The sequence below is a fragment of the Varanus komodoensis genome, unplaced genomic scaffold (genome assembly GCF_004798865.1).
Source record: "Varanus komodoensis strain SLA01 unplaced genomic scaffold, ASM479886v1 scaffold50, whole genome shotgun sequence".
Classification (NCBI taxonomy): domain Eukaryota; kingdom Metazoa; phylum Chordata; class Lepidosauria; order Squamata; family Varanidae; genus Varanus; species Varanus komodoensis.
Genome location: NW_025336088.1, coordinates 993,893 through 1,021,563, shown reverse-complemented (window position 1 = coordinate 1,021,563; position 27,671 = coordinate 993,893). Strand labels below are relative to the sequence as shown.

Here is a 27,671-nt window from a genome sequence, read left to right as displayed (position 1 = left end):
CCACCAAGCTGGTGACTTCCAGCCCAACACAATGGCCTTGTCTACATCCGTCGTCATCACTTGTTGCCTTCCGGATGGCCATCTAGACTTTGGCCACAATTTCCAGCCCTTGCTGTGACAATGAAAATAACTTTCCCAGTTCATCATTACCTTTTCCTCTCTGAACAAAACATGGGTCAAACTGCTCTCCCTCATCATAGAAGGTAGTGTAGAGGTTGTACAAAGCTTTACTCCTCCTGCCAAGAGAGGCATACAGTTCATTATTACAACCACTGAAATCTCTCTCTCGATCCCTAGTATTCCAGGACTTGGAAGCCTCTCAACTGGCTGGCCAAGGGTAGAGTCTTTCCCACTCTTTCCTATAGTTTTAGGAGGTGAATCAAGGCAGGTGGCTTGCAGCTGATCAGCCAATGGGTGGCCAACATGGTCAAATGGTCCTTGTGGACAAACAAACCAGGCAACCTTATAGGTAGAGAAAGAGTGGGGGGGGGGGGGGGGGGGGAGAGAGAGAGAGAGAGAGAGAGAGAGAGAGAGAGAGAGAGAGAGAGAGAGAGAGAGAGTTGACTTGCTATAGTTCATCTTGAACAGCAAGATTCCTGAGCATGAAGAGAAACTTCATCATGCATTACATGTGAACATATGGGGATCTTTTCAGTTACTCCAGTGAACCTTGGAACAGAAATGAACACAGCAGGGACAGAGGTTTTACTCCTTTCTCCTCGAGTTTATTTGAATGACTGAAGGGGGCTTTGCTTTTAGAGAATAATGAGGAAAATGGAGTAACTAGTAGAGAAGGGACCCAGTTCTCGCACATTATTTCCTGCTCAGACACATACATCTGGTTTTGAGGCACAGTTGGGCATATGTCTTGGCAGTTACTTAGTGAAGATTCACAGACAGAGCTTGAGAACCAGCCTGCCTTGGAAAAGGAGGGTGACCTTTCAGTCCTGGGTGGGGAGGTGATCAAGGGAGTTCCTGGACCCTGTCAGGAGCAGACAGGCAATGCAAGCAGAACAATTAAGTGCCTGATGTTCCTGCCATGTAATCCTCAAGCAGCAGGAGCCATCCTAAGGGTGGAGTCAGAAGCTTTACTGAAATGGAGGAAAGGAGGGGATTTCACTTCAGATTCAACTCTTCACATGGGCAGATACTTCTCTCACATTTTGTAGAGAATGCTACTTTGAGCTATACAAATCTTGGAACTTGTTAATTTTTAATAAAAGGACTGTGTTTCTAAGGTTTCATCTGAGTCTGCTGAAGTGGAAAAGAGGGAGAGAGCAAACACAACTATTAGCATTTCTTGAAGACATAAATATCATAACACTGCACAACATAGATTCCTACTGGTGATAAAACACATGTCTATGCTTATTTATGTGACACATGCAATAGTTTCTGCCAGTTTGGTGTCTCTATCCAGATCCCCAAATTCCTGTGCAAGCAGTTCATTTTAACTGACCTGTGACAAGTGGCTGCAGTTGATGTCAGTCTAACATCACATCAGCAAACAAAACCAGGGTATGTTTATATGGTAAGGTGACATGCTGGCATGAAACATAGATCCAAGCATATTCTGGATCTCTAGCTGGTTGGGGTTCGTGAGGTTCATTCATAAATGATAGCATACCTGGGTTTGGGAACCCACATAGCCACTAAGGGCTGTGAAGAGATGGCAGGACATTTGCCATGGAGACAGAGATTGTCACAGAGGTGATCACATTTCCTCCTACATGCTGCCTTCCCTCTAAAATCCTTTTGCCTCTTTTATTCGTGATGCAGTAAATGCACATCTGGTCCCCTTATCTGGGGGATGTGGTGCTGAGGGGAAAACAGCACATAGAGAGGGTTTAGGTAGTCCCCTCTCCAGCCTTCAGCTTTTCTGTTCAAAAAGTGTTCCTTCCATGACTGCATTATCCAGGTGTTAAAAAAAACACCTCCAGTCCCTGATTACCATTCCTTCATCTTTTGGCTACTCCTTCTGGAATAAGCTACTGAACATACAATGCTGTCACATCTTTCTGCTACTGATGCAGGAAATGTCCATGATAACTGGCTTTCTGGGATTAGCAGTGCTGGTGTGCATTCCTGTGAAAACTGCACTATGCAGATCTGCCCTAAGTTCAAGCATCTCTGCAGCTCAGACCAGGAACCCTTCTCAGAGTTTCCAGGAGCAAATTCTGAAACAGGCAAAGCTTTCCACTGGTTCAGGTAAAAGTGGTCTGTCTCCTACAGCCATCTGTCATATTGCATCAGGTGTTCAAACCTGCCCTTGGCTGAGCCAAATGAAGTTGTCTCATCTGCTTGATTCTTGGCAAATTCTTTGTGGTCACTCTTCCTCTTTATGCCCGCAAGAAGCCTCTGTTTCAGCATCCTTTCAGAGATCTGAGATGGAGTGACAGGAGATCTGTTCAAGTGTACAGTCTGGAAGCAGAGCAGGAAGGGATGGAAAGCAGCAGCTTCCTCCCTCCACAGGTGCCACTCTGTAGTCCTGCAGACAGGTGGCAAAGCTCTAGCCCACATTTCATCCAGGTGACATCAGCAGGGGTGCAGAGTTGGGGCCAGTGTGATTTTAGCAATATGCTGGCACATCTGCCTCACTTTCGTGAGCTGATTGCTTTCTCCCAGCAGTAACAGTCTCGCCAGTGCTTCTTGCCAAACATCTTTATTTTTACATATAATCTCTGAACATACACAAAGCAAAATGTTGAACCCTCTCTGGCCCCCTTCACCCAAAGCCTTGCTTATGAAACCCTCTCCTCCTGCCTCTGGAGGGAGCACGCCTGTGTTTCTTCCTCTGGGACCCCAATTAGGCCACCCTCTGACTTGACAATGGACTATGGGGTTAACCTCCTCAGGGGGCTGGAATTCTCCATCCAATAGACTCCCCATCTAATCCCCTGCCTCAGGATGTTGTTGCTCATTCCACATGTGAGTTGACTGGACCCCTCAGCTGCCCTTGAACTAATCTCTTCCCTAGCAGGCACAGACAGGTACCCAGGGCCTTGGACTGCAGCTAGAATGAGTTTGTTTCAACAACCATCTCGTTATCAGAGCATGAGCTGTCAGCCCTGCCAGGATAGGTCAACTCCCCTTCATACATCCCCTTCTCAGAATCTGAGCCATCAGCCCAGCCAAAATGGTCAGCTTCTTGTGTGTGCCAGGGAAACTTGCCAGAATGTGCACACACAACAGTCACCAGTGGAGAGTGGAGAAGGAGGTGCTATATGTACACACTATTTTGTCCACAGAGTTATTTCGCACCTATATTTAGCTGTTGGGAGTGGTCACTGCAGATCTGGGTGGGCTGTCAGCAACTGGCTGATGACACCCAGCCCTATTTGTCTGTGATATCTAAACCAGAAGAGGCCATATCTTCTGAATGAGACACAGTTATGGTCTGGATTTTTGACACTAGCAAATTGGGTGACCTCTGTGGCTGGGAGCACCCATTGCCAACCTTGGTTATGGTGCCAACTGTGCCCATTCCTGCATAGGGATCCTAGCCATTGTGTATTGTTAGTTTGATGATGTAACATGTACTGTGTGGGGTTTGAAAGCTGCACCTAGTACAGTCCTGGGACTACCCAGCCTCTGTGCCACAGCAAACTGGGGCATGCTGAAGTTACCATTCTATCAGAAGCACTTTCCATATTGAATTGTCTAGCAAGGAATGCCTCTGCATTGCCAGAGCATTTGTGAGCTTATCAATGGGCACACATGCCGTTCAAACAAGGCAGTCAGGTATGTTGGCCGTTGCTCTTCAGCTTCAGCCAAGAGTGTGCCCTGGAGCACCTCACTCTCCCCAGGGCTGCCCTTTTCAGCAGAAAAGCAGTAGCGAAACTGGGCAACTGTCTTTCAGTGATGTCTGCCTGCCTTTACTGAACTCCTCCTTGAGCAGCCCATTGCTTTGAAAACCACTGCCTTGGAGGATCAAATTCCAAACCTGAATGCCTTTCAAAGGCGCTCATCTCACCTCACTTCTTTTGAACTTTGGTGCCTGATGTTTCCAAATGATGCCTCTGCGACATGGTCCCTTTGCAGGGCGTACTGGGCTGTGCTTGATTATCTGCCTGTGGGCAATGGGAAAAGCAGAAAGGGTGACACACTGGGGACTTCACTTCCTTTGAGGCAAGCCCCAGAGCTGACAGAGCTGGGGACATTGACCAGCATGTAAACTTGCCTCACAGGGCTTCACAGGTCTCCTCTTGCCAGGAGCGACAACCCCATTTAGCAGAAAGTCACTTCAGTTCCCCAAGGAAAGAAATGAGGGCACAATAAAAGAAAAGGGAAAAGTGGCAAGACTTTGCCCATGCATTGGTGAGAGACAGAGAGTGCAGTCTTATCACCTCCATGGCAGATGCAGTGACCTCTGCCACCACCACCATGCCTCACACTGAGTATGTTCTCTAGACAGCCATTTTTAGCCATCCAGACTCAGTGCTGCCAGGCACAACACCCTGCCTCTGCTTACTCAGTGGCACTATAGCAGCAACAGTTGTGAAAGGATTGCTTGCGCTCTGCAACACAGCAGCGGGGCATTTCCTCCTTCCATTCAGTCCTGGTCTGTTTCCACAAGGTGCAGGGAAGCTGCTCCTCATACTTCGTCTCCGTCTCTGGGATCTCCAGGTCTGATTCTACCCAGGCTGCCTCTTGGGATTTGCTGCAAGAGAGGGAAAAACAAACCTTTTCATAGAAACAACAGTAATGGCTGGCAGCATTACATATATCATGCTAGGGTCACATCAAAACAATTTGGGATTACAAAAAGGCAAGGAAAACTTGAAGGACTATATAACTGATGGTCATTGGAAAAATACCCCAAGATGAAAAGCTCTGCTGTTAGCTCTAAGAGGGGAAAGGAGCTGCCAAACTCTATCTTCTGTTGTATATGTTGCTCCCTTACTTGTCCAAATGGAGTGCAGAGAAGCGAGTGGATGGGTCTGACTCATCAGTAAGAAAGCTGGATAGATCGTTCTTCCAGTCTGTTGCGCTCTTTTCCTGTGAACTAGAAATGTGTGTCACCTCCCTTTCCTGGGATGGCTGGTCTGGCGTCTCCAGAAATATACTGATCCTGTCCTCACTCCGCTCATTGGAGTCTTCGGATGTGTCATCATCTTCACTCTGTGCATTTGAGTCTTGGGATTTGTCATCATCTTCACCCTGTTCATTTGGGTCTTGGAAGTTGCTCTCCTCTGCTGCCTTCTCATGTGGGTCTTGAGATCTGCTATGAAAGGAGAAAACATGAGCCCAGTCACAAACATGGATAAATAAATTGGTGTGTGCCATGTCAATTTGCTGCATCTCATTCCTGTGCCTCTCTGTCTGACAGACTTCACTGCAGGTGGGTAGTTCTTGTCCTTCCCTGCCAGGGCTATCATTGGATACAGAGGGGCAGCAGATGCTGCCTGTAGCCTCCCTGCATGGACATATTTCCTACCAATCAGAACCTGTTGGAGGGGGCATGTAGCTTCAGCCCGCCTCTGAATCAGGGGGCAACTCATCTCTGCTATGTGTCTGCACCACAGCAAAATAAACTATGCTCAGAGGAAGCATGCTCTGCATAGAAATTCTGACTTATAACACAGAACATAAGGCTTCCCTGAATCCACTAGAAAAGCATGCCTCAATATTTGAAGACACTGCCTTGAGAGTATATTAAGAACATTTTTTTCTTTGTGCATGTGTGCACCCTCAAAATAATTTTTGATGGAACTTGGACAGTTTGGGAACATAAAAGTCACATGCACACAACACATTTCAAGTTCATATCACGTTTCATCACAGCTCAAGCCAGTATCTTTCATTCATGAGAAGCTCCTCTGTTTGTATATGGGTCACAAGGAAATTAAAGACTTTGAGCTCAGTTTGAGCCAAGATGGAGGCTTGAGGCCTGTTATAAGAAGGTGTCAAGTGCACTTAAGGTGCTGTCTCTTGCTGAAAGGCCTATGAAGTGCAGGTTTGGTGAATACAAACTGTTGCAGTGAAAAAACAACTGCAGATGAGTGGGGGTGAGGATGGGAATGCCCAATCAAATTAAAAAGAATATGAAAATTGACCAGATAAAGTCTAAAAATGTCACAATTTATTATGCAGGCCTTAAAATATTGTTATCAGTTTTAATCATGATGAAAACACAACTGCCAGTATCAGTTCACTGTATTTGAACACCTCTCCTGGAATGAACCGGTCTGTCCACTATGTTCCTCCGAAGTCCTCCTCTAAGGGTCTCCTCCACGGGGAGTTTGAAGGATGGCAACAAGGGAGAGGGCCTTCTCTGTGGGACACTTTGCCCACTGAGGTCTGCCTCATGCCAGCATTATTATATTTTTGGCAACAGGAAAAGAATTTGCTCAAGGCATTTGAAAACCAGTTACCTGCTGGCATCTTCGAGTGGGGACTCCATCCTTCTGGAACAGAAAGTTCTGCTGCTTCCACATCCGTAGTGATGTCTGATAAATCCTGAAAGGGAAAAGAAAAGGAAAAGGCACAATGGAAACATGATGGATTCCTCCTTGTCTCAATCTGAGATGAAACAGAAGCCATTTTCTACTTTTGATAGCAGCTTTTCACCCAGAATGGCCACCACCACCTAATAGATGCAAATAAAAATACTTACAACAAAATGTTTTTGTTGCTAATCTTTGTTATAGCTCACTGTCCAAGAGTAAGGCTGCTGGAGGACTCAGAATGGAAAGATGAGGTTGTTGTAGGGGAGAGTACTGGGGTGGCTGATCTTCTTGTTGCACCATGAATGAGGTCTTAAGTTTGATGATAAACAGGGGGATAGGAGGGGCCAAGAGAGATTGGTGGAATTGGCTCTCTGGAGGTGGATATACAGCCCTCCTCCACACTGAGTTCTTCCCCACTACCTTGATTTCAACTGTTGCATGAAGAGGTTCCAATCTAATGATGTCATAGAGTAGGAACTGACCCAAGTAGTATAAAATACATCTTCATTTGTGAGTTACTTATCATCATTTTGGGGATGATATCCATTGATTCATTGAACCAAAAAGAACAGTGAACTGTGCCCTAAAATATCTGCCATACTATAAGATTTACTGCTGTTTAAAACATTCATATGCTGTCCTTTGCAACAACATCTCAGGACAGCTTACAACGTTAAACTAGATCACAATCTTCTCCAACATGGCACCTTCTGAATGCTTTGGACTTCAGTTGCCATGAGCCCCAGCCAGCATGGTCAATGGTCAGGAATGCTAGGATTTGTAGTTCACAACTTCTAGAGAGTGCCAAGCCTGCTCTTTCACATGTCAGTCAGTTCTGATGTTCTGCTGACCCAGTGGCAGCAGCAACGGGGGGGGGGGGGTGCTTTCAGTACCACAGAAAGCTCTAAGCAAGGAACTTATCGTAACAGAAGTTGGATGTTGACCAACTTCTTTTGAAATCTCCTTTGCAATCCCCCACTCTGCACTCTCCTGCAGAAGAATAAAAATTCCTGATAGCAAGTGCCGCTCCTCTTTTCTTTGGCCTCCCACGTGATGTGCTCCCTGCATCACTGGGCAGACATAATGATGTCGGAGGTAGGTGACAACTCAGCTTAGATGAATCAGGTTTGCAGTGAGGCACTTATGATGGTCTCAGCTCAGGGCTCAAAGCCTCCTGACCATGGTCTCACACTCAGCATCAGGAACACAGTCTAGTCTCTCATCTGGTGGGACAAGAGCAGGCTGACTCATCTTCCTCTGGTTTTGAATCACAAGGTGTGTGTGCATTTGGCTTCCCCAACCTGGCTATTCACTCCCTCGTCCTCAACCATGAAGTTGTGCTTATAGTCCAGTGTGTGTATGTGAGAGAGAGAGAGTGGGGGGGGGAGGGGGAGACTTTGAGAGTCATGAAGTCCTTGCTCCCTTCTCTCCAGATCACCTTCGTTGTCCCGCAGCTTCCTGGAATGTGACATTCCTTGGCTTCAGAGTCTTCCTTGACTGTGCCCATAGCTGTTGACTAATTGTCTTCCATGTTGGAAGCATGATGTGACAGAGTGGTCTGTGAATACTGGTCCCCTCAATCTCTGTGTGGCATGTGGGGGTTATCACTGGTACTGCCTCTATTCATGGGCTCAGTGGCAATTACAGAGGCATTGTATGTGTGTTTGCCATTTTCCCACTGTTTTGTAAAGTTCCAAGCCATGTTTTCCATCTTCTCCTGGGTTTGGTGAATATAGAATATAGTGATAAATGTCTCTTTCTCCACCCACCTTGCTCTGCAGTCTAACTGGAGTATAGGATTGCTCAGTACATTTTCTCAGTTAAGTACCATAACTGTTTTCTTAAACTGAAGGGGTTTTGATACTAGATTGCCCTTGTTTTCAAATAACTGAATTACTACTTTTGTCTTTTTATTACATATTACAATGATGGGGCTGCTCTCCAGTAGAGGTCTGCAAGGTCAGCATCCCTCCACTTTCAGACAAGCCCCATTCATGAGCCCAGGCCAGACAGCAGAAGCTGCAGTTCTGGCTGGCTCCATTCCAGCCAGCTTAGTCTGCTTTGCTAGCTAGTAGAAAATCTCTTGCTTTGACCTCAACCTAATTTAAAGGGAAATCTTTTTCTTTCCAGTACTAGAAACTAGAAGTTGCAACACTCAGTTGTTCCTTGCTGCAAGATAAGGCTTCACCCAGGGAAAGGAATATTGCTCTGGGAGTTCTAGATGCCAATTCTAGTGTAATCTCTATTGGCTTTAAGCCATGGAGAGACACATTCCTGCAGCCTCAAAAGTGACACTTCATAAATGCCAGCATAATCCAAGAATGATCCCCCTTCTCTTTAGGTTCCTCTCCTCCTGCCTCACACCAGATCTCCCTCTTCAGTCCTATACTCTCCTCCCCTCTGGTATGAATGAACACTAAGTACCCCAACCCCATCCTTCTTTGATCTATCACCCCAACACCCTAGCAACAGGAACTGTCTCCCTTTTGTCCAGGAGTTTAACTTCACTGTGAAGATATCTAATTTCCTCATCAGATCCTGCTGAAGGTCGGAGCAACCCAAATTTCTGTAAGGGTTACCAAACCCACCTGCTCATCTAACTTCCCCCCAAATCAGCTTGTGTATTTGAATCTTTGAAAATCTCACAGTGTGTGCCCTTCTAGCATTTTCCTTTCCAACACTGTTTGACTGTGGATCTCTTTGGCCTTCTTAGCCATATAAACTCTATTAATCAATGTCTAAAGATTCCTTATAAACGTCTTTGTGGGTCTCATCTGGGCATGCATGAGTTTGCACATGGGTCTATTGACAGCACAACATGTAATGGTTGCTTGGACTGTTTCAGCAACTTCAAGCTAGGATGATTTGGGAATGACTATGGCATACAAGTGTCCCAATGACCAGAATCCTTTGAGCTAAAAAATGGTAAGGTGGCCTCCTCTGTGCACAAGAGAGCCAACTCCTGGAATCATTTGGGTTACTAGGTCCACAGACAAGACTCGTGATGCCTCTCTGTGATGAAATATTCTTCCTGAGTTCTTATTTCTGGAGATTCCTCGGAGGACAAGGGGGCAGAATCTTCTGAGTATGAGGTTGCAGGTATTGGTCCATGACAATGACATCCCCAGAAAAATATGCTGGTTTCCTACAACTTCAGAAGCATCATCTGATTTAATTTATAAGGATACCATCAGTAAATATCATTGGTATTGAATCTTGAAAAGGTTCCTTCCAAGTGTTATTTCTGCCAACATATTCTCTTATATTCATTTCTTTTCCTGCTCTCTCTACTCCCCACCCCACTGTTTAAAAGGGCCCTCTGTGATGGCCTTGTGCATGTTCTATTTGTGCATATTACTGTTGGTTATGAATGTGTTTTTAAAGCAGCAACAATTGCAAATTAATAACTAGGCCACGAATTAAAACATGGATTGGTAACACACAGTTCTGTTGGATTTTATTCTCATCTGCCAATGAGTCATTTCCAGCAAGTCCACATTTACATGAAACAGTCCTATTCCCCTCCTCCATTTGTGATCCTCGAGTTCAAGAGGAATTGACTCCCTTTCTTAACTTTTCCCATTTTGGAAAGATGCTCCACCTGAAAACATGGTTGAAAAGGAGGCTGCAGAAGTGGGGGATACACAGATTCCAAGGTGGAATACAGAGCACCAGTCTGAGAGGAGTAGCAGTCCAGCTTCTTGTACTAGCTAATTGACTTGGATAGTGTCCTGGCTCGAGGGGCTCCCATCTGACTGGGACTTTTCCTTTTCCATGATGTTATGATCCTTACCTTCCTCTTCTGCAGTATGTAAGGAAGGTACAACACTGGGGTTTCTTTGGTCAATGATGCCTGAGTGGGACTTTTTTGCTTCTTTGAAGTCATGGCCCTTATCTCCCCCTTCTTCATCATGGGATACAGTGCTGAGGATTTCCTGGTCAGAGTTCCAGGATACACTTTTCTGTGGTTGGGCAAGAGAAGATTTTTCATGTGAGCCTGGACATGCCTGCAGGGCAAGCAGGGATGTGGAGCTTGGTATTTCCTCATCAAGATAGCTCTGGTACTTTCTTCTCCATCTAGATTCTGCATTGACAAGCGCAACTACATCCTGAAAAGGCCTCCTTCCTGAAGTGGTATACTCATCCTGGAATGCTGTCAGAAGAAGCAAAGGACCCTGGGTCAGGTTTTCTATCTGAAGTTCAGTAACAAGAAGGAAATCCATTTAAAAAATGCTGCAGCGCAATATATGTCTGATCCCCAGCAACCCTTTGACTTTAAGTCTGCTCTGCATGGCAAGAAACATAATGCCTTTGTTGGAAGCATGAACAAACAAAAATTTTCAAAGTAAAAATGGCATCCAACTGCATATAGGATTAGAATCAGCTAATTATCATTTAAATTCATAAGCAAGTCTTGCTCACAGATGGAATGCCTCCCCACAACATGATTCCCAGGATGGAATTTGGCCCTTGGACTGGAAAAGGTTTCCTACCCCTGGCATAATGGGTAACATCATCTAACTTCAATAGCATCCCTCCTTGACAGGAATCGTAGTATGGTTCCTACCCAAATATCTGTCATCATGATAGCTCCATGTCTCCTTTATGGGACCAACTAGAACAGTATTGTTTAATGAAACTGTGGGATATCTCAGTCCCTCTCTCAGCAGTCCCTCTTTTGCCCTCTGTGTCTGCTGATCATGGTGACTGCCAGCTCCTGCTTCCCAGATGCCACACTTCTTGTGGATGCATAGACACCCAATTCACCACATGATTAATGTGGAGGAGTCTGCCAGCTTCTTAACTGTCCGGGTGGTGGGATTGTGAAAATATACAAAAGATTTGGATTATGGTATTTAAGGAAATTGGAGAAATTTTAAATATAGACTTAGAAATGTCACCAAGAATGGTGTTATTACTGTTGATAGAAAAACAAGATATAAATGAAGCTAAGAAAGAATTGATTGTAAGTTTGATAATGGCAGTTAGGCTAGTGATAGTTAAATATTGGAAACAGAATTGGGCTTTGCAAAGGTATGAATGGTATAATGAAATATGGAACATGGTAATTAATGATAAACTTATGACAGAAATAAAAATTAAAAGAGGGTTAATGAAAGCAAATAAATATAATGAAATATGGGAAGATTTTGTAAAAGCAGTACTGATAGAAGGCAAAGGCTGTAAACCCAGTCAAGATTATAAGAACTTTTGGAGGGGATATGGAATTAATTGAAGTATATTATCTATTATTAATTGTTATAGTATGTGCATGGTGGTAGTATTGGTCTCCGGGGTGGTGGGGGCACTTTATTATTTACCTTTTTATTATTGTGTTTTTGTTATATTATTATTGTTGTGATGCATTGTAATTATGATTTTTTCTGTAAAAATAAAATAAGGGGGGGGACTTCTTAACTGTCTGGTAGAGGGCAGCAGTACAAAAGAAGGACTCACCTCATCCAATTTTGGGCAGTTTCTTCCCTCTGGCAATAGGTCCCCACACTCTAAATCTCATTGTCCAGGAAGGCTTCCAAGCCCTCAAAAGAGGTTTTTTTCAGAGCGGGGGATGGGAAACTTTCCTTCTGTGAACTTACTTAAATTAACAGATCATATGATGAAAGCCTCCATTTTCACATATGAAGAAAAGTGGGTGTTTATTTTTGCAACGGAATGGGGAACGTTATTATTGAAGTTTTTATAACACCTACTTTGATGTTTTTAAAAATGCTACTCAGTACAACAGTTAATGGAAAGTAAGTGGAAAGTAGGTATGTACAGACCTAGGAAAGAGTTTCCATATAAATCAAATAATGAAAATATGTATCAGATTCAGAATCTATGGAAGAGGGGCTGGATATCCTATTTGTGCCTACCGTTGCCAGCAGGTGGCCTTCATTCATAGATTCTAATGTAACTGCAAAACTGAGGCAGCATAGATTGCCCAGAGAGTCATTTAGCTAATGGGCGGGGTAGAAATTTAATAAATAAATTAAATAAGCCATTGCAATAGCCAGTTCTTGCCTGGTTAGGAATCATCAAGCAACTCACCTTCTTCCTCAAGGCTACTCTGCAGTTTCCTTGAAGCCAGTAGGAATTCTAAAAGGTCCACTTTTCCATTCTCTGCCACAGAAAAAAGTAATGGTCATGCATCTAAGCAACTTCAGTAGCCCCCAGTTGGCTTCCATTCATAATTCAAAGTTTTAGTTCTGGCCTTTACACTCAAAACTGGAATCGGAGTAGCTCAAGCAGGAACATTTACAGTGTAGTTGTATGTTCAGTTCGAGACACACTTGACTGGGAATAAGTCCCACTGAACTCAATGTGCATGCATCCCATTTGGTTCAGATCTAAATGCAGACTTATCTGAGTTCACTCTCCTGAACTGATATGCAAACCAGGATTCAGTTATGCTTTGAAATGCACACTTCTACAAATCCCACAAAGCACTTCTTTAATCAAGCAATGTGTAGAAAAATATATACTTAGGAAATATTTAAAATACTGAACAGTACATTATATTAGGAGAAATGTCTGTAAAACTGTGTTAAGTAAAGCTGTGTACTATTTTTCTCTTCATGTGGGCTTTATAAAGAAAATTCACAAAATTCACAAACTTCCCCAAGTCTTGTTTGGGTCAGTTTTCCAGCCCAGTGTCAATGCTGATATACTTCCTAATGGGCCATGCAACCCAATTTCATGTCATGCGTGGAGATACTCACTGTTAATGTGCACGCATCCCAGTGTCTGCTGTATATTTTCAGAGCTCAGATTAACTCCCAGGTCTGTTAGGACAGGTTTCAATTCATCAACAGTCACTGTGCCATTCTTTATCTTTTTGAAAACCCGAAGGGTATTTTGGAAAGCTACAGGAAGGAAAGAAGAGAGGGAGGATGAAAACAACCATGTTCCAGTGGGCAAGAATTAGGCAGGAAAAGAAAATAATCTCTAACCATGTTCGTTTGCCAAACCTTTAAAAAAAGAGGGGTACAAAGAGCCCCTTGGCCAAATTCCATCTGCCAACTAACTCATCAAACCACTCTGGCAGAAGAGTAATGATTCCATACATTTGGTTGTTGTGGGACAACTGAGAAAAAGAGGAGAGATGGCAGCAGTGATACTGAAGTGTGGAGGGTGCAAGCATGCCAGGGCCAAGGCATTCAGCTTCTACTGAGGAACATTTACTGGTGTGAGCTGGAGCACAGCGGGGAGTGCCCCAAAGGCCCACAGAACTTCCATCAGAAGAGTGTAGAAGCCGGAGGGAGGCGAGCTGGTCAGGTGGCCAGCTGGAATAACACCAGCTGAACTGGAGAGAAGCCAAAGAGGCCTCACAGAGCTGCTGCTGCAGCAGCCTTAGAATGGGGAGGGGGAACTGTGGGGGAGGGCAGGCCGGCTGACACCATGTGACCCAGAGTGGGAGTGCCAGAAAGGCCTTGCAGAGCTGCCGCCAGCACCTTGCATGGGGGAATGGAGAGCCCAGAGGGCGGGGTGGCAAAAAGAGAAAAGGACTGGAGACAATTAGAGGGAAGGGGCTAGCAGGAAGAGAGAGAGGGTGGAAGTCATATTAGCTGCAGCAGCAGCCATGTTTTCAGATTAATTTCTCTTATGTGTGGATAAATGGAGCATCAAACACACACGCAGCTGGGATAGGAACCCTTTCTGGTCCTGAGGAAAAAGCTGTAATTTTTTTCCTGGTCCTGCAGAAAGATTTATACTTGGAGCAGGGATTCTAATTTTTGCTCCCTTGCCTGGATTCTTTCTCTGCTTGCCAGGAATCTCTTAATGTTTGCCTCCACCCTTCCTGGAATCTCTATTTTCAATCTCTGCCTGCTGCAGTCCCTGCTTTTGTGTATGTGCATACACCTTCTTCACTCTTCCCCCCACACACACACCTTTCCCAGCCCCTAGTCACAATCCCCACCTGCTAACCTCACTTTTGCACCACAGAATAGTTAAAGAGGAAGACATCAGACAGGGACCAGATTGATAATTTACAGCATCCATTTAGGGCTTCAGCAGTACAGAGGTGAGTTAGGCAGTGTGGGGCTTGGAGAATACCCAGTGCTGGAGTACTTGAGTGTCTTGGCTGGTAGGCACCAAGGGTGCCCAGGATGCTGTGTTGCCTGCTGTTGACATCTATGCTTGTGGCCTTGACCCACTCAGGGATGTCAAAGTACTTCCCAGAACACAAGAATGCTGCATTCTCACACAGAGATAGTGAAGGGCACCCTTATTATTAGTCCAGTTATGTCCAACATCAAATCACATCTTAACTGTGGCCAGTGCTCCAGCAGATGGCAACTCAAGCTCATATACAGGACAGAAGTGTGGGGTGCATCAGAGTTTCCTCTTCACTTGCACTGAGGGAATGTGGGATTCCCTGGGCAGATATTTCTGCTTGCAGAACGCAAGTTGTGTTTGCTGAGCTGGAAATACAATTGCAATAAATAAATAAATAAATTCCAGATACCTATATTAAATTAGTATATATTTGGGAAAACAAAAACAACCTGAAATGAAATCTTTTGGTTAAGGTAAAGAGAAATGAAAATGAGAAACAGCTGATGAGTAGGTGTGGACAGACACACACAGAGAAAAAGCAGGGAAAGCTAAGTGCAGTTTGGCAGTGGAGGTTAGCAGGTGGAAAAGACAAGGAGTTCTGTAAGACGCTCGACAAGCGGAAGATGAGGAATTCCACAACTGCAGGCACAACAAAAGAGTGAACCTAAGAAGCTGTGCACTCAGATTGGGTCCTGAAACAGCTGCTTGACTGCTCATCATGTGTGATAGGAGGACTGCATCCCATTGAGGTCCAGAAAATACACAAGCCAACCATTCCCAGGGAAGAAACAAACCAAGTACTAACAGGGTCACTTTCACAGCGGAGTTTGGTGGAGGAAGTCAAGGATTCCCTGTAAGTTAAGAGGACAGTGTGTCCTCAGAAGGGCTAGCCAACTAACCTGCTACGGGAAAGAGAAAGGGTTGCTGTACTGGTAGCAAAGAGGGAGGATGTGCAAGGAAGAGAAGATGGATGGCTACAGTTTAGCGTGGTGGTCTGCAAGGAAAGTGGTATAGTTGTTTTCCTAAATAGCTCCTTCCAATCATATGAGTCTTTGAGAAAAAGGAGGATGCAGCCCAACATTAAGAATGCAGCTATCTCTCCTCCCCAAAACCATGTTTCCCTCCTCATACCCTCTGTCTCAGCGAAGGGTGACGTTTTATCCAGGACTTTCAAGAATTCATAGAAATTCAGAGTACCAGATCCTGTAAGAAAGTGAGACACAGAGTAAGTTGGCATGAAATATGTGTTCACATATTGCAGCTGAACCCAATTTTGTACACCTACCTGTCTCAAAGGATTCCCGTTCAGACCATTTAATTTCAGATTTCTATGTAAAAGCTACATTCTAAAATCTGAATTTTGGAAAAAAGAATTTGAATTTTCTAAATTTCCTTATTTGGAGGAGTAGAGAACACTTCTCCTTCATGGATCACTGCCTTGTCGTGGCGAAGTGGCTTGTGTAGCTCAATGAAGCTATGAGCTATGCCATGCAGGACCCAAGACGGACAGGTCAGAGCAGAGAGCTCTGACAAAACGTGATCCACTGGAGAAGGAAATGGCAACCCACTCCAGTATCTTTGCCATGAAAACTCCATGGACAGTACCAAAAGGCAAAAAGATATGACAATAGAAGATCAGCCCCTCAGGTCGGAAGGTGTCCAATATGCTACTGGGGAAGACAGAGGGCTAGTACTAATAGCGCCAGAAAGAATGAAGCGATTGGGTCAAAGCCAAAAGGACACTCAGTTGCAGATGTATCTGGTGGTGAAAGGAGAGTCTGATGCTGTAAAGATCTATACTCATAGGAACCTGGAATGTAAGATCCATGAATCAAAGAAAGCTGGATGTGGTCAAACAAGAGATGACAAGACTGACCATTGACATCTTAGGAATCAGTGAACTAAAATGGACAGGAATGGGTGAATTTAAATCAGATGACCATCAGGTATACTACTGCAGGCAAGAATCCCTCAGAAGAAATGGAGTAGCCTTCATAGTCAATAAAAGAGTAGGAAAAGCAGTACTGGGATACAATCTGCAAAATGACAGAATGATCTCAGTTCGAATCCAAGGCAAACCATTCAACATCATAGTAGTCCAAGTCTATGCCCCAACCACTGGTGCTGAAGAGGCTGAAGTTGACCAGTTCTATGAAGGCCTACAACACCTTCTAGAATTAACACCAAAAAATGATGTCCTTATTATCATGGGGGATTAGAATGCTAAAGTAGGAAGCCAAAAGATAACTGGAATAACAGGCAAGTTTGGCCTTGGAGTACAAAATGAAGCAGGGCACAGGCTGGTAGAATTTTGTCAAGAGAATACGATGGTCATAGCAAACACTTTTTCCAACAACCCAAGAGATGACTCTACACATGGACATCACCAGACGGGCAACACAGAAATCGGATTGAATATGTGCTCTGCAGCCAAAGATGGAGAAGCTCCACACAGTCAGTAAAAACTAGACCAAGAACTGACTGTGGCTCAGATCATGAGCTTCTTGTTGCAAAATTTAGGCTTAAATTGAAGAAAGTAGGGAAAAGCACTAGGCCACTCAGGTATGACCTAAATCATATCCCTGATGAATGTACAGTAGAGGTGACAAATAGATTTAAGGAATTAGATCTGATAGAGTGCCTGAAGAACTATGGACAGAGGTTTGCAACTTTGTACAACAGGTAGCAACTAAAACCATCCCCACCAAAAAAAGAAATGCAAGAAAGCAAAATGGCTGTCTGAGGAAGCTTTATAAATAGCTGAGGAAAGAAGGGAAGCGAAAGGCAAGGGAGAAAAGGAAAAATACCCCAGTTGAATGCAGAATTCCAGAGAATAGCTAGAAGAGATGCCTTCTTAAATGAACAGTGCAAAGAAATAGAAGAAAACAATAGAATAGGGAGTACCAGAGATCTCTTCAGGAAAATTGGAGATATGAAGGGAATGTTTCATGCAAAGATGGGCATGATAAAGGACCAAAATGGCAGGGACCTAGCAGAGGCAGAAGAGATTAAGAAGAGATGGCAAGATTACACAGAGGAACTATAAAAGAAAGAGCTTAACATCCCTGATAACCATGATGGGGTGGTCACTGACCTCGAGCCGGACATCCTGGAATGTGAAGTCAACTGGGCCTTAGGAAGTCTGAGCAACCACAAAGATAGTGGAGGTGACAGTCTTCCAGCTGAGCTATTCAAAATCTTAAAAGACAATGGGGTAAAAGTGCTACACTCAATATGCCAGCAAATTTGGAAACTAAGCAGTGGCCACAGGATTGGAAAAGGTCAGTTTACATTCCCATCCCAAAGAAGGGCAATGCCAAAGAATGTTCAAACTACCGCACCATTGCACTCATTTCACATGCTAGCAAAGTTATGCTCGAAACCCTACAAGCTAGGCTCCAGCAGTATGTGGACTGAGAACTACCAGAAGTACAGGCAGGATTTTGAAGAGGGAGAGGAACTAGAGATCAAATTGCCAACATACGCTGGATCATGGAGAAGGCTAGGGAGTTCCAGAAAAACATCTACTTCTGCTTCATTGACTATGCTAAAGCCTTTGATTGTGTGGATCACAACAAATTGTGGCAAGCTCTTAAAGAGATGGGAGTACCAGACCATCTTATTTGTCTCTTGAGAAACCTATATGCGGGTCAAGAAGCAACAGTGAGAACTGGGCACGGAACCACTGATTGGTTGAAAATTGAGAAAGGAGTTCAACAAGGCTGTATACTGTCGCCCTGCCTATTTAACTTATATGCAGAGCACATCATGAGAAAGGCGGGGCTAGATGAATTACCAGTTGGAATTAAGTTTGCTGGGAGAAATATCAACAACCTCAGATATGCAGATGATACCACTCTCATGGCAGAAAGTGAAGAGGAACTAAGGAGCCTCTTGATGCGAGTGAAGGAGGAGAGTGCAAAAGGAGGCTTGAAACTCAACATTAAGAAAACTAAGATCATGGCATTCGGTCCTCTCACTTCCTGGAAAATAGATGGGGAAGAAATGGAGGTAGTGACAGATTTTATTTTCCTGGGCTCCAAGATCACCGCAGATGGGGACTGCAGCCAAGAAATTAAAAGACACTTGCTCCTAGGGAGGAAAGCTATGGCAAATCTAGAAAGCATACTAAAAGCAGAGACATCACCCTGCCAACCAAAGTGTGTATAGTCAAGGCTATGTTTTTCCCAGTTGCAATGTATGGCTGTGAAAGTTGGAGCATAAGGAAGGCTGAGCACCAAAGAATTGAGGCCTTTGAATTGTGGTGCTGGCGGAGACTCCTGCGAGTCCCTTGGACCACAAGGCGATCAAACCGGTCAGTCCTAGAGGAGATCAACCCTGACTGCTCTTTAGAAGGCCAGATCCTGAAGATGAAACTCAAATACTTTGGCCACCTAATGAGAAGGAAGGACTCCCTGGAGAAGAGTCGTATGCTGGGAACAATAGATGGCAAAAGAAGAAGGGGACGGCAGGGGATGAGGTGGCTAGATGGAGTCACTGAAGCAGTTGGTGTGAGTTTGAGTGGACTTCGGGGGATGGTGGAGGACAGGAAAGCCTGGAGTAATGTTGTCCATGGGGTTGTGATGGGTCGGACACGACTTTGCGACTAACAACAACAACAACAAGGGAATACTTTGCAGTTTTCCGTGTGTGAGGCATTTCTGTTGACATGTTATATAGTCTTCAGAGTTTGAATTTAGAAAATCAAAACAGCACAAAGATATTTTCAAAATGTGCAGCTTTGGATTTTGAAATTCTTTAATAAATTAACTATACCATATTAGAACAGAATATACTAATAGTACAATATCACAGTAAGTGGAAGTAAATTTGGATATCATAAGGCAATACATTTGATTAAAATCTGTTAAGATGTCCTATTTCTTTTGAAAATTAGATGAAGTTTGACATTTTGCAGGTTCGAATTTGTAAGCCTTTTCCTAAAATCTGTGTATCTGTTGCATGTTTTGGGGGGCTTTGCAAATGGAATGCGAGGATTCAGAGTATCTGAGCACACAAATGCTGCCAACTGGACCACCTGCACTGAGGAGGGGGGCTTCTTCTTGGCCTCAATGGCCCCTCTCGGCCTGGCAAAAAGCCACATATGAGCATCTTGGCTTACTGCCAATTCAGAGTGGGGTTCTGCCTTTTCACTGCTAGCATGGGCATTATGGAAGACACTAAGAGCCAACCATCTTTAAAAGCAAAAGAGATTTTAAAAAGGCACTTTACTTGGCCAACTCATGTGGAAAGACATAAATGGTGGCTTGCCCAGTGTGCTCTCTCCTCTGTGTAGGGAAAATAGTGTGCATGAGCAGGAGAGAGTCAGCCAATAGAATTTCTCATTAAGAGACGGGGGTACTAAAGACACATGTAAGCTATATCATATACTCAAAAGTGCACATTTTTCATAAGTTTCAGAAACAAGTGCAACCCACTGAAAGCTAATTTGATAAAAATCACAATGTATCAGAACAGGAGGACATAGGAGGTCTTGGACACATGACTTGAGAAACTCCAGGCAGGAAGTCACCCTGTGTACTATACAATGCACAAAGGAGACCAAACACACCTGCCATAGAAGCTTACCTGGCCACAGTAGGTCAGGTGATTCTTCCCTGCCCCACACACTCAGTACCTGTTGAATATAGGTTGCCATTTGCCCTGCTCAGCTGCTCTCAACTGCACATCAACAGGGTCCAACACACTGAAATGAATGCATTGGGTTTTTCCCATATATTCCTCCAATTTCAACAAGACTTCTAGGCACATCAAGCTTCCCCCAGATCACACACAAGAAAGTAAAGCTGCCAAAGAACCTTACCACGTACCATCCACATTAACAAACTGGAGAGCCTGATGCATCTCATCGCTGGTCACCAGGATTCCCAGGGTGCGCAGGACCTGGAGGAGTTTGCTGAGATGGATCCTCTCTGCCTTAAGAGTGCTGAAAACAGTGCAGGCCCTAGACAGCCCTGAACACATTGCACAATCTGGGACAGGAGGGTAGAAAGGTATTAGTGCCAGAGCTGACTGTGACAAGCTAGGAGACAACCAAAAGTTAAAGCCACATGGAAAGAGAATTGAGAGAAGGGACCTAAATCTGTCACCTCCTACAACACTCCTTGTGCTTTTGAGAGCCACTATTCCCCTGATAACAACTCTGTTCTACACACACAGTAGAGCAAGATGGCAGAGTCTTGAGGCACTGGGGGAGTGTTCCATTTAGATGCCAGGTGGAGGATGCCAGTACTGAACATACACATTTTAAAATCACTAAAGAAGAAAAATAACATTTCAGGGAGAATGGTTCTAGCCCAAGATTCTCCCTGCTGACCTACTTTTCTATTTCCAGTTCTGGGGGTGGGGCATTTAAAGATATGATTACCTCATGTATGGGCTGAAGTGGTACAGTCCCTTTGCAACTTCAGAACTCTAGTCCCCCATTCCTAGGTTGTTCTGCTGAACGTGTGTTTCCAGCCTTATAGTTTGTGTGTAGAAGTTCAATATTCCCACATAGTCCCATAATTTCAGATATAGTAAAGTCTGTGCTTTGCATTAGTAAGGGATCCATTCATGAAGCATTTGGATTCCTGTACTTATAGGGATGGGAAATGCTGAGGAGCAGGAGTGCAGCTAGGCTGGCTGTTGGGGTCACCAGTGAGGGGTTGGGGAATAATGCTGCTGAAAACAGGCAGTACTAGGACAGCATGAATACTTTATAAAAAATATTTGATAGTCAGCAAGCTGGGTGGCTGACTTACCTGTGGTTCGAGATGCTCATTTAATTGTTTTTACTTAAGAATAGGTGCATTGTTTTTCAGTAACAATATGGTGCTTATTTCTGAATGCATATGCTTATGGGAGCAATAGTGAATTGTTTAATTCTGGTAGCCATGTTTTAAGTAAACTTAAGTGAATTTGATATGTGTGAATTTAAATTAAGAATTTTCTTAGAGTGTTCTTCTTATAATCTGGAATCCTTATTAGACATCTCCAGATGGTTTTCAGTGTATCCACATTAAATGTGTCTCACAACACACACCAATGGATTCTTTTCAGCTCTAAAATACTCCTCAGTGCATCATTCTTTTTTTGGAGGAGGAGGTCATCAATACCCTTGACTGCCACCTTGTTTCCTCTTCCAGGTAAGACCTGGGAGACAAAATAAAGTAGTCATGGGATAGATATTTGATGTCTTTGTTATAGCTCTGTGAAATTGTGCATAGGACTGAAGTCCAAAAATGAGCAAATTCTTGAAGCTTTTCTCCTGTGTTGTTTTTATGAAGAACTTCCATTTACTCTATAGCTTCCACCAGAACCTCATCTAAAGACTCTTCATGCTTTGAAGGCTACAGTGGCTACATTTACTTTGCACTGCGAATCTACGTTCCAGTTGGTTAACCACAAGCCATTGTTGACTATTACACCTAAAGCTATTGTTCTGGAAAAAAACTGGACAGTATCTAAAGTGGCATATTTCATGGCTGGGCTCATTAGTTGACACCTTTATACGTTTTAACCTTATCAAATATTGGCCCATATGATGGAAGCCTGGGTAAATAAGTAGCAAAAGCTACCTAAATGGCCAATGCAGAGGCCTCATGAGACCTTTGGAGCAGCACCCAATGTTTCCTATTTTCAGGATGCTTGTGTGTCTTTCTCTACTCTTAAGATAAATGGCATTTGACACAAGGGTCACCCCAGGTATGTCAACCAGTGGAACCTTAGGTTTCCTCACAGTATCATCTGTGAAGAAGTAAAAGTATTTGGAATGCATGGTGCCTGTCTTAACAGAGCCAGGGGCAGCCCATTTCTCCTATACTATCTCAAGTAAACTTTTTGGAAAGGTCATAACTGCATCATTTGCTTTGGACTTGGAAAGCAAGTACTGATAGGGTTGTAAATATATTGGGTTGGCTTACTTTAACCTGAGTTTTAATCTCCAGAATTTTACCCATCTTCTGCAGGAGGAGAGGAAAATCCTTGGTGGACAAGATCCAAATTTTTTTGGGATGCCCCACACACTCTTTGGCCAACAGCTCCCTGCCTTCCTATCCAAAGGAGCTTTGCAATGAGTGTCCCGCAAAACTAAGGCATTTCTGCCTTTTTTCCTGACTATCTTTCTTAGTCATTGGTCTTTGTTTGGCTGGGAGCTCTTGTGGTACCTCTGTATGTGTGGGGGTAGACTACCTTGTCTTTTTATGCCTTACAACATTACCTAACGGGGTATCTAGGATCTGAGGATATTGAGAATTGAAGGCTTGATCATAGTACTTTCTGTTAATATGGAAAGTGTACTCAGTATAGTAGACCCTTAATGTCTACTTCTTTGAGTAGGCTGAAGATGAGAGGGAGATGGAAGTTTCTGGCTCTTTCTCTGTGGCTTCTGGTGAAAGTGGGAGTTAAGGTGGTCTTCCTATTTGTGCTGTAGATCTTTTGTAGCCCTGCTTGAACCCAGCTCCTTTATCAAGACTCGCCGCAGTTGCCTGGGAGTCCCACATTCCCTAATTTTATGACAGGAGAGTTGGACACTTTACCAGTTATTCTTCTCTGCTCTGCAGAGCTTTGAGCAATCTGAACAGTTGTTAAGGGACTCTTAACAGTTCTGTATTCAGAGCTCTAGCTTTTAAGGACCCAGGACCTGGAAGATATTTCTGCAGCTTGCTCCTTCCCTAGTCTTCTGGTAAGCAGCATATTCCTTCCCGTGAGCCATCTCCAGAGCAAAGGTGAAGGAAAGAAAGAAACAGGACTGGATGAAACAAATTGCCTTCCACGAAGCAACATGAGTGCCTTGTATTTGGGAGCTAAAGTGGACTGGAACTGGGAAGGAGGCATGATGCTCTCCCACACGGGAAGGTCACATGAGCTCTTTTCAGATGTTGGGCTGCCTTCTGGAACAACTGGGGAATAGCAACCTCCTCTGTGGGAATTCCAACTTGGAATAGCAACCTCCTCTGTGGGAAAACAAACAGCTAATGACAAATAGCACTAAGAGATCCCTTCATATTAGACAAGCACCTACTGATAGCCACTGATGGGGAAAGGGGTATGGCTCACTCCCATATATAACAGGCAAGACACTTTTTTACAACTTCTGCTGCTATAAAATATGCTACATGAATTTGTGTATGTTTTTTATTTTTTAATATTTTGTATCCCATCTTGTGTGTTTCTTTGCAGGCCTATAAAACAAAAGAATAAATCAAAATAAGAAAAATACTTTCACACATAAGGAAGTCTGTCTTTTTTTAGCCACGTGGACCTCCTTCATCAGAGTACAACCCCATGAAGTACCTTCCCAAGAAGTTCTCTTAATATGCAGTGGATCAATTTCACTCCACCTGTCACAGACGGTTATATAGAGATTGTAGATAACATTAGGCTTCCTGCCAAAACATGTAACAAAAGTTGATTAGTATACTGCTGTTTTGCTTAATTTTTATCTAGTTATCTATTCTGCCACTGCAGAATGAGTCCTTCTGAACTAGGAGGAGACATCTCAAGCATTGCCAAGCATGAAATGTTTCCCATTTCTTCTACTGTGCCAGGTTATGACTTCTCTCCACACTTGCCATCGCATTGGCCATAAACTCAGCCAAAGCTTATATTCTGTAATATTGGAGCATTCACAGTGCCCCAGCATACATAGCACCCACTTTGTATATCATCATCATCATCACCACCACCACCCCCCCCCTCTCTCTCTCTCTCTCACACACACACACACACACAATTTGACCATAGAGGTGCCTTGCCAGGTTCACTCCAGCCTCAGACCAACTGTAGAGATGGAAAGGATAGATGAGGCAGAAAGGAAAGAGAAAGGGAATGTGGAAAGTCCAGGAGATTAGAAGGAGAAGAGGAGGTGTTCAAGGAAAGAAGGGGGACACAGCATTGCAGGGAACAAGTCTGCAAGAAGAGCATGCCTGGAATACTCACCTGCCCTTTTTCAGTGTCAGGGACGGCTGTGCGGCTGCGCTGCAGAGACAGCAAAGAGAGCGGTTTCAGAGCAGCTACCCAACCCTTGTCTCTACCCAAGTCCCCACCTTCTTCCATGCTCCATTTCTATGGTGCATGGTTGTTGTCATCCTGTAGGTGCTTCTGCACCACTCCTAGCAATGTCTACAATTTCTGCCTCGCACAATGAGACAGTCAAGTACAGAGGTGTCCAACCTTACAGCCCACCCTAATCATGTGGAAGTTACGGGAATACACAGAAAGCCTAACTCAGCCTCCTGTGAGTGGCTCAGTTCTATGAAGTACAAGAGCCAGACTGGGGAAGCCCCTGCCAAGGGAAATTTCAGATGTACAGAGAAGTAAAAGGACACTGAATTTGATTGTGCATCATGCTCATCTGTGTATTTGCAAAATATCTCTAATGGAGGCCCCTCTGCTGGTGGAAGTAAGAAAATACTAGGAAATTGAACAGAAAAGAGGCAAAATTTGGACATCAAAGCAAAAGGAAGGAAGAATAGCTCGACACTAGGGAGTCTCCAATTTATGGAAGGCATGCATTAATATGATGGAAGATAAACTTTGAGAGAATTAAGGATGCATGAGATGGAAGAGAAAAGGAGATGAGGATTAAGATATTTGCTTTCCTGAATGCATACCTGCCACAATTATGGAATGCATACCTGCGACAATTACAATTACTGCTTCTCCTTTTGTGCAACTTGGGTGGGCGGGTCTTGCTTGGCGAAATCTGGGTGATCACCTTGTTCTCTTTTTTCTCCTTCTTGGCTAAAAGAGGTGGCCTCTTCGGGAGCCTCTCAAAGGATGGAGAAATCTGGTAGTCAAGGTGGGGGTGACCACAGCACATACTTAGCCATTCAGCTTGTCAATTTTGGGTCAAGAATGTTTGATGAGATTACAGGGAAGGAGAATCCTCCTTGGACGGGTGGTGTAGGGAGATCTCACAGCATAAAACCCACTTTCCAAATCTGATCAAATAACTGCTAGAATTGCTAGGCTTCTAGCTGTTCAGAACAAAAGGAGAACATTCTGCAGTGGGGATGGAGAATGTGGGGCTCTCCAAGTGTTGTCAGGCTGCAGCTCCCATCATCTGTCACATTGGCTTTGCTGGCTGGGACTGATGAGAGTTGTAGTCCAAGAATAACTGGAGAACTCCACATTCCTAACCTTAGTTCTACAGGCATGGGCATTATAACAGTAGCTCCTCCAAGCTTCATCACTCAGAACCCAGTTGAAATTAACCAGCTGCCAGAAGTGATGGAGTAATTCAGCTGAGAAAAGGAAAGTATGAAGTACTATTATGTATGCAAATACACAGAAGTTGCAACAGAGAAGGTTTGGCCCTTTCTTCTTGGAAGGAAGCTATTAACAAGTGGGGCACATTTCTTCCCCACTGTGTTCCTCCTGCTTCCTGATTGCCCCAGAGGGAGGGTGAAAGAACTGGAGTTACAGCAGGAATGCTGGCCCAGGATAGCGTCACACTGTGCAAATGAAAATGATGCAGATTTCTGGAGTTTGTGAACTTACCCAGGAGAACATGGCAGGGGAACTCCTGTGAAACCAGGAGAGCAGTCTGGTTTCAGTCACCTGTGATAGGAGGGCACTTGCTGGGGAGGAGAGTGCTGAGGGGAGCTTGGAGCAGGGGCAGCTGAGCCAGGGAAAGCTCCTTGGGTAGAGGCCCATTGTCTAGGTGGAGGAGGGCATTCTGGGTCTCACCTGAGTTGCTTTGTCATCTACTGGAGGCTTTGCTTTGGGGATGAAGACTCTCTGAGGTGGTTTCCTCACAAGCAGTGGCAAGCGCCGCATAAGCATCTTGTTACACTGTTCAACCAAACAGAAATGACTGTCCCCAGAAGGCACATAAACTGATTCTACTGTTTTAATATATGAAAAACTCTGCGACTTGGCAGTAGGTCTCTGCATGCCATCAGTCTTTACAGCTGCATGTTTCAGATGACACTTGTGTACAGTGGATACATACATGTGAGCGGAGCTGTGAGGAGACAAGGTTGTTGAAGCAAGCCCTACTCTCAGCCTTCATGTATTTGCAAACTGTGTGTACAAACTTGCAGGTAGAAACTTGAAGTGCATTAAATCCAGTGAAAATAAGGTCTCCATCCTCACACCTGAACTGTGGGCACACAGGGATTGGACAGTCTAATGCTCAGCTTCCAAAGTGGCACCCAGGGGCACCAGTTACTTCTCCGGGTGCCCATCAGAGTCTCTGGCCCTTCTTATTTTTATTTTTATTTATTGAAATGTTTTAATGTTTTTAAAGCAGGAGGCAAGCACACTGGAAAGCAAAATGATGATCTCCAGCACCATTCTTATGGCTGGTTCAGAACAGTGGCTTTGTGTTTTTGAGTTGAGATTCAGCCCCATTTGAACTTCAGTCTTTGGGCAAGTTCTTTTTCTTTAGTCTCATTAGTTGTCTTCTGTGAAATGAGTGTTTTCTGGCTGGCTAGGCCCACCATGGCAGCTATTCTATGAATGAATAGCCTGTGGTAACTGTTTTGAGAGCACTCACAACATCTTCCCCTATCAGTAGATGTTCCCATGAACCCAGAAAGGTTAAGAATCCTTGAAGGGTGGGACCTGCTACTGCAATTCTGCTCATCACCACCAGGTATGGCCACTATATGCAGGATTGTCATCTGAAATATACTTGAGTTGAATTCAGGCATGGTGAATTACCTGTGAACTGTCCCCTTATTAAGGACAAGCTGGCCTAGTTGTTCCCCCTTCTCTCTTCCTCATTGTGGAAGAGAAAAATGTGGCAGGACTGGGTTTGGAGCCTGCCAGGGAACTGCACATACCGTTTATATAAATTGGTCAATGACAAACACCTGTATGGAGCTAGCATAATAGCATAATGACACATAATGGTGCTTGGGACCATATAGATTACCCTCCTCCAAGGCTGTAGATTCAGCTACAGTCTCAGTGACACTTGAATAATAAATGATATGATACATTATCCTTCAGACCTAAGTAATATGTGTGAATGTGCTGTTGGTGCTGAAGAAGTTCCTTGCCTTAAAAACCTACTAAGAACACACATGATCATGACTTGAGTGTGCTTGGGCAAGCCTTTTCTTTTGTGTGTGTGTGAGGGGGGAGGGGTGCAGTGGTTAAGAGCCTGGGACAGGGACTCAGGCGATCCGGGTTCCAGTCCCCATTCAG

At 44.2% G+C, this 27,671-nt stretch overlaps 2 protein-coding genes across 4 annotated transcripts in view; both read right to left on the bottom strand.

The window, feature by feature from the left end:
* EFCAB13 (EF-hand calcium binding domain 13) overlaps positions 1 to 5,064 on the bottom strand; it is a 114,670-nt gene extending 109,606 nt beyond the window's left edge. For 2 of the 3 annotated variants that reach the window (XM_044447181.1, XM_044447183.1), the window contains exons 1-3: positions 4,904 to 5,064; positions 4,472 to 4,660; positions 151 to 462 (exon numbers count right to left, since the gene is read on the bottom strand). The gene's annotated coding sequence lies outside the window, so the exon portion shown is untranslated. Of the gene's footprint in view, positions 1 to 150; positions 463 to 2,263; positions 2,383 to 3,973; positions 4,071 to 4,471; positions 4,661 to 4,903 lie in introns of those variants that run through there. The other variant, XM_044447182.1, reaches the window with a different exon arrangement.
* A 4,931-nt stretch (positions 5,065 to 9,995) lies between these two features.
* Positions 9,996 to 27,671, bottom strand: part of LOC123031728 — a 30,381-nt gene continuing 12,705 nt past the window's right edge. Inside the window, exons 6-14 of the mRNA XM_044446995.1 lie at positions 26,205 to 26,309; positions 25,151 to 25,302; positions 24,453 to 24,491; positions 23,808 to 23,899; positions 20,342 to 20,503; positions 15,642 to 15,713; positions 13,172 to 13,315; positions 12,501 to 12,572; positions 9,996 to 10,602 (exon numbers count right to left, since the gene is read on the bottom strand). Of these exons, the coding sequence (XP_044302930.1) occupies positions 10,160 to 10,602; positions 12,501 to 12,572; positions 13,172 to 13,315; positions 15,642 to 15,713; positions 20,342 to 20,503; positions 23,808 to 23,899; positions 24,453 to 24,491; positions 25,151 to 25,302; positions 26,205 to 26,309 (1,281 nt within the window). The 3' untranslated portion in view covers positions 9,996 to 10,159. The remainder of the gene's footprint in view (positions 10,603 to 12,500; positions 12,573 to 13,171; positions 13,316 to 15,641; positions 15,714 to 20,341; positions 20,504 to 23,807; positions 23,900 to 24,452; positions 24,492 to 25,150; positions 25,303 to 26,204; positions 26,310 to 27,671) is intronic.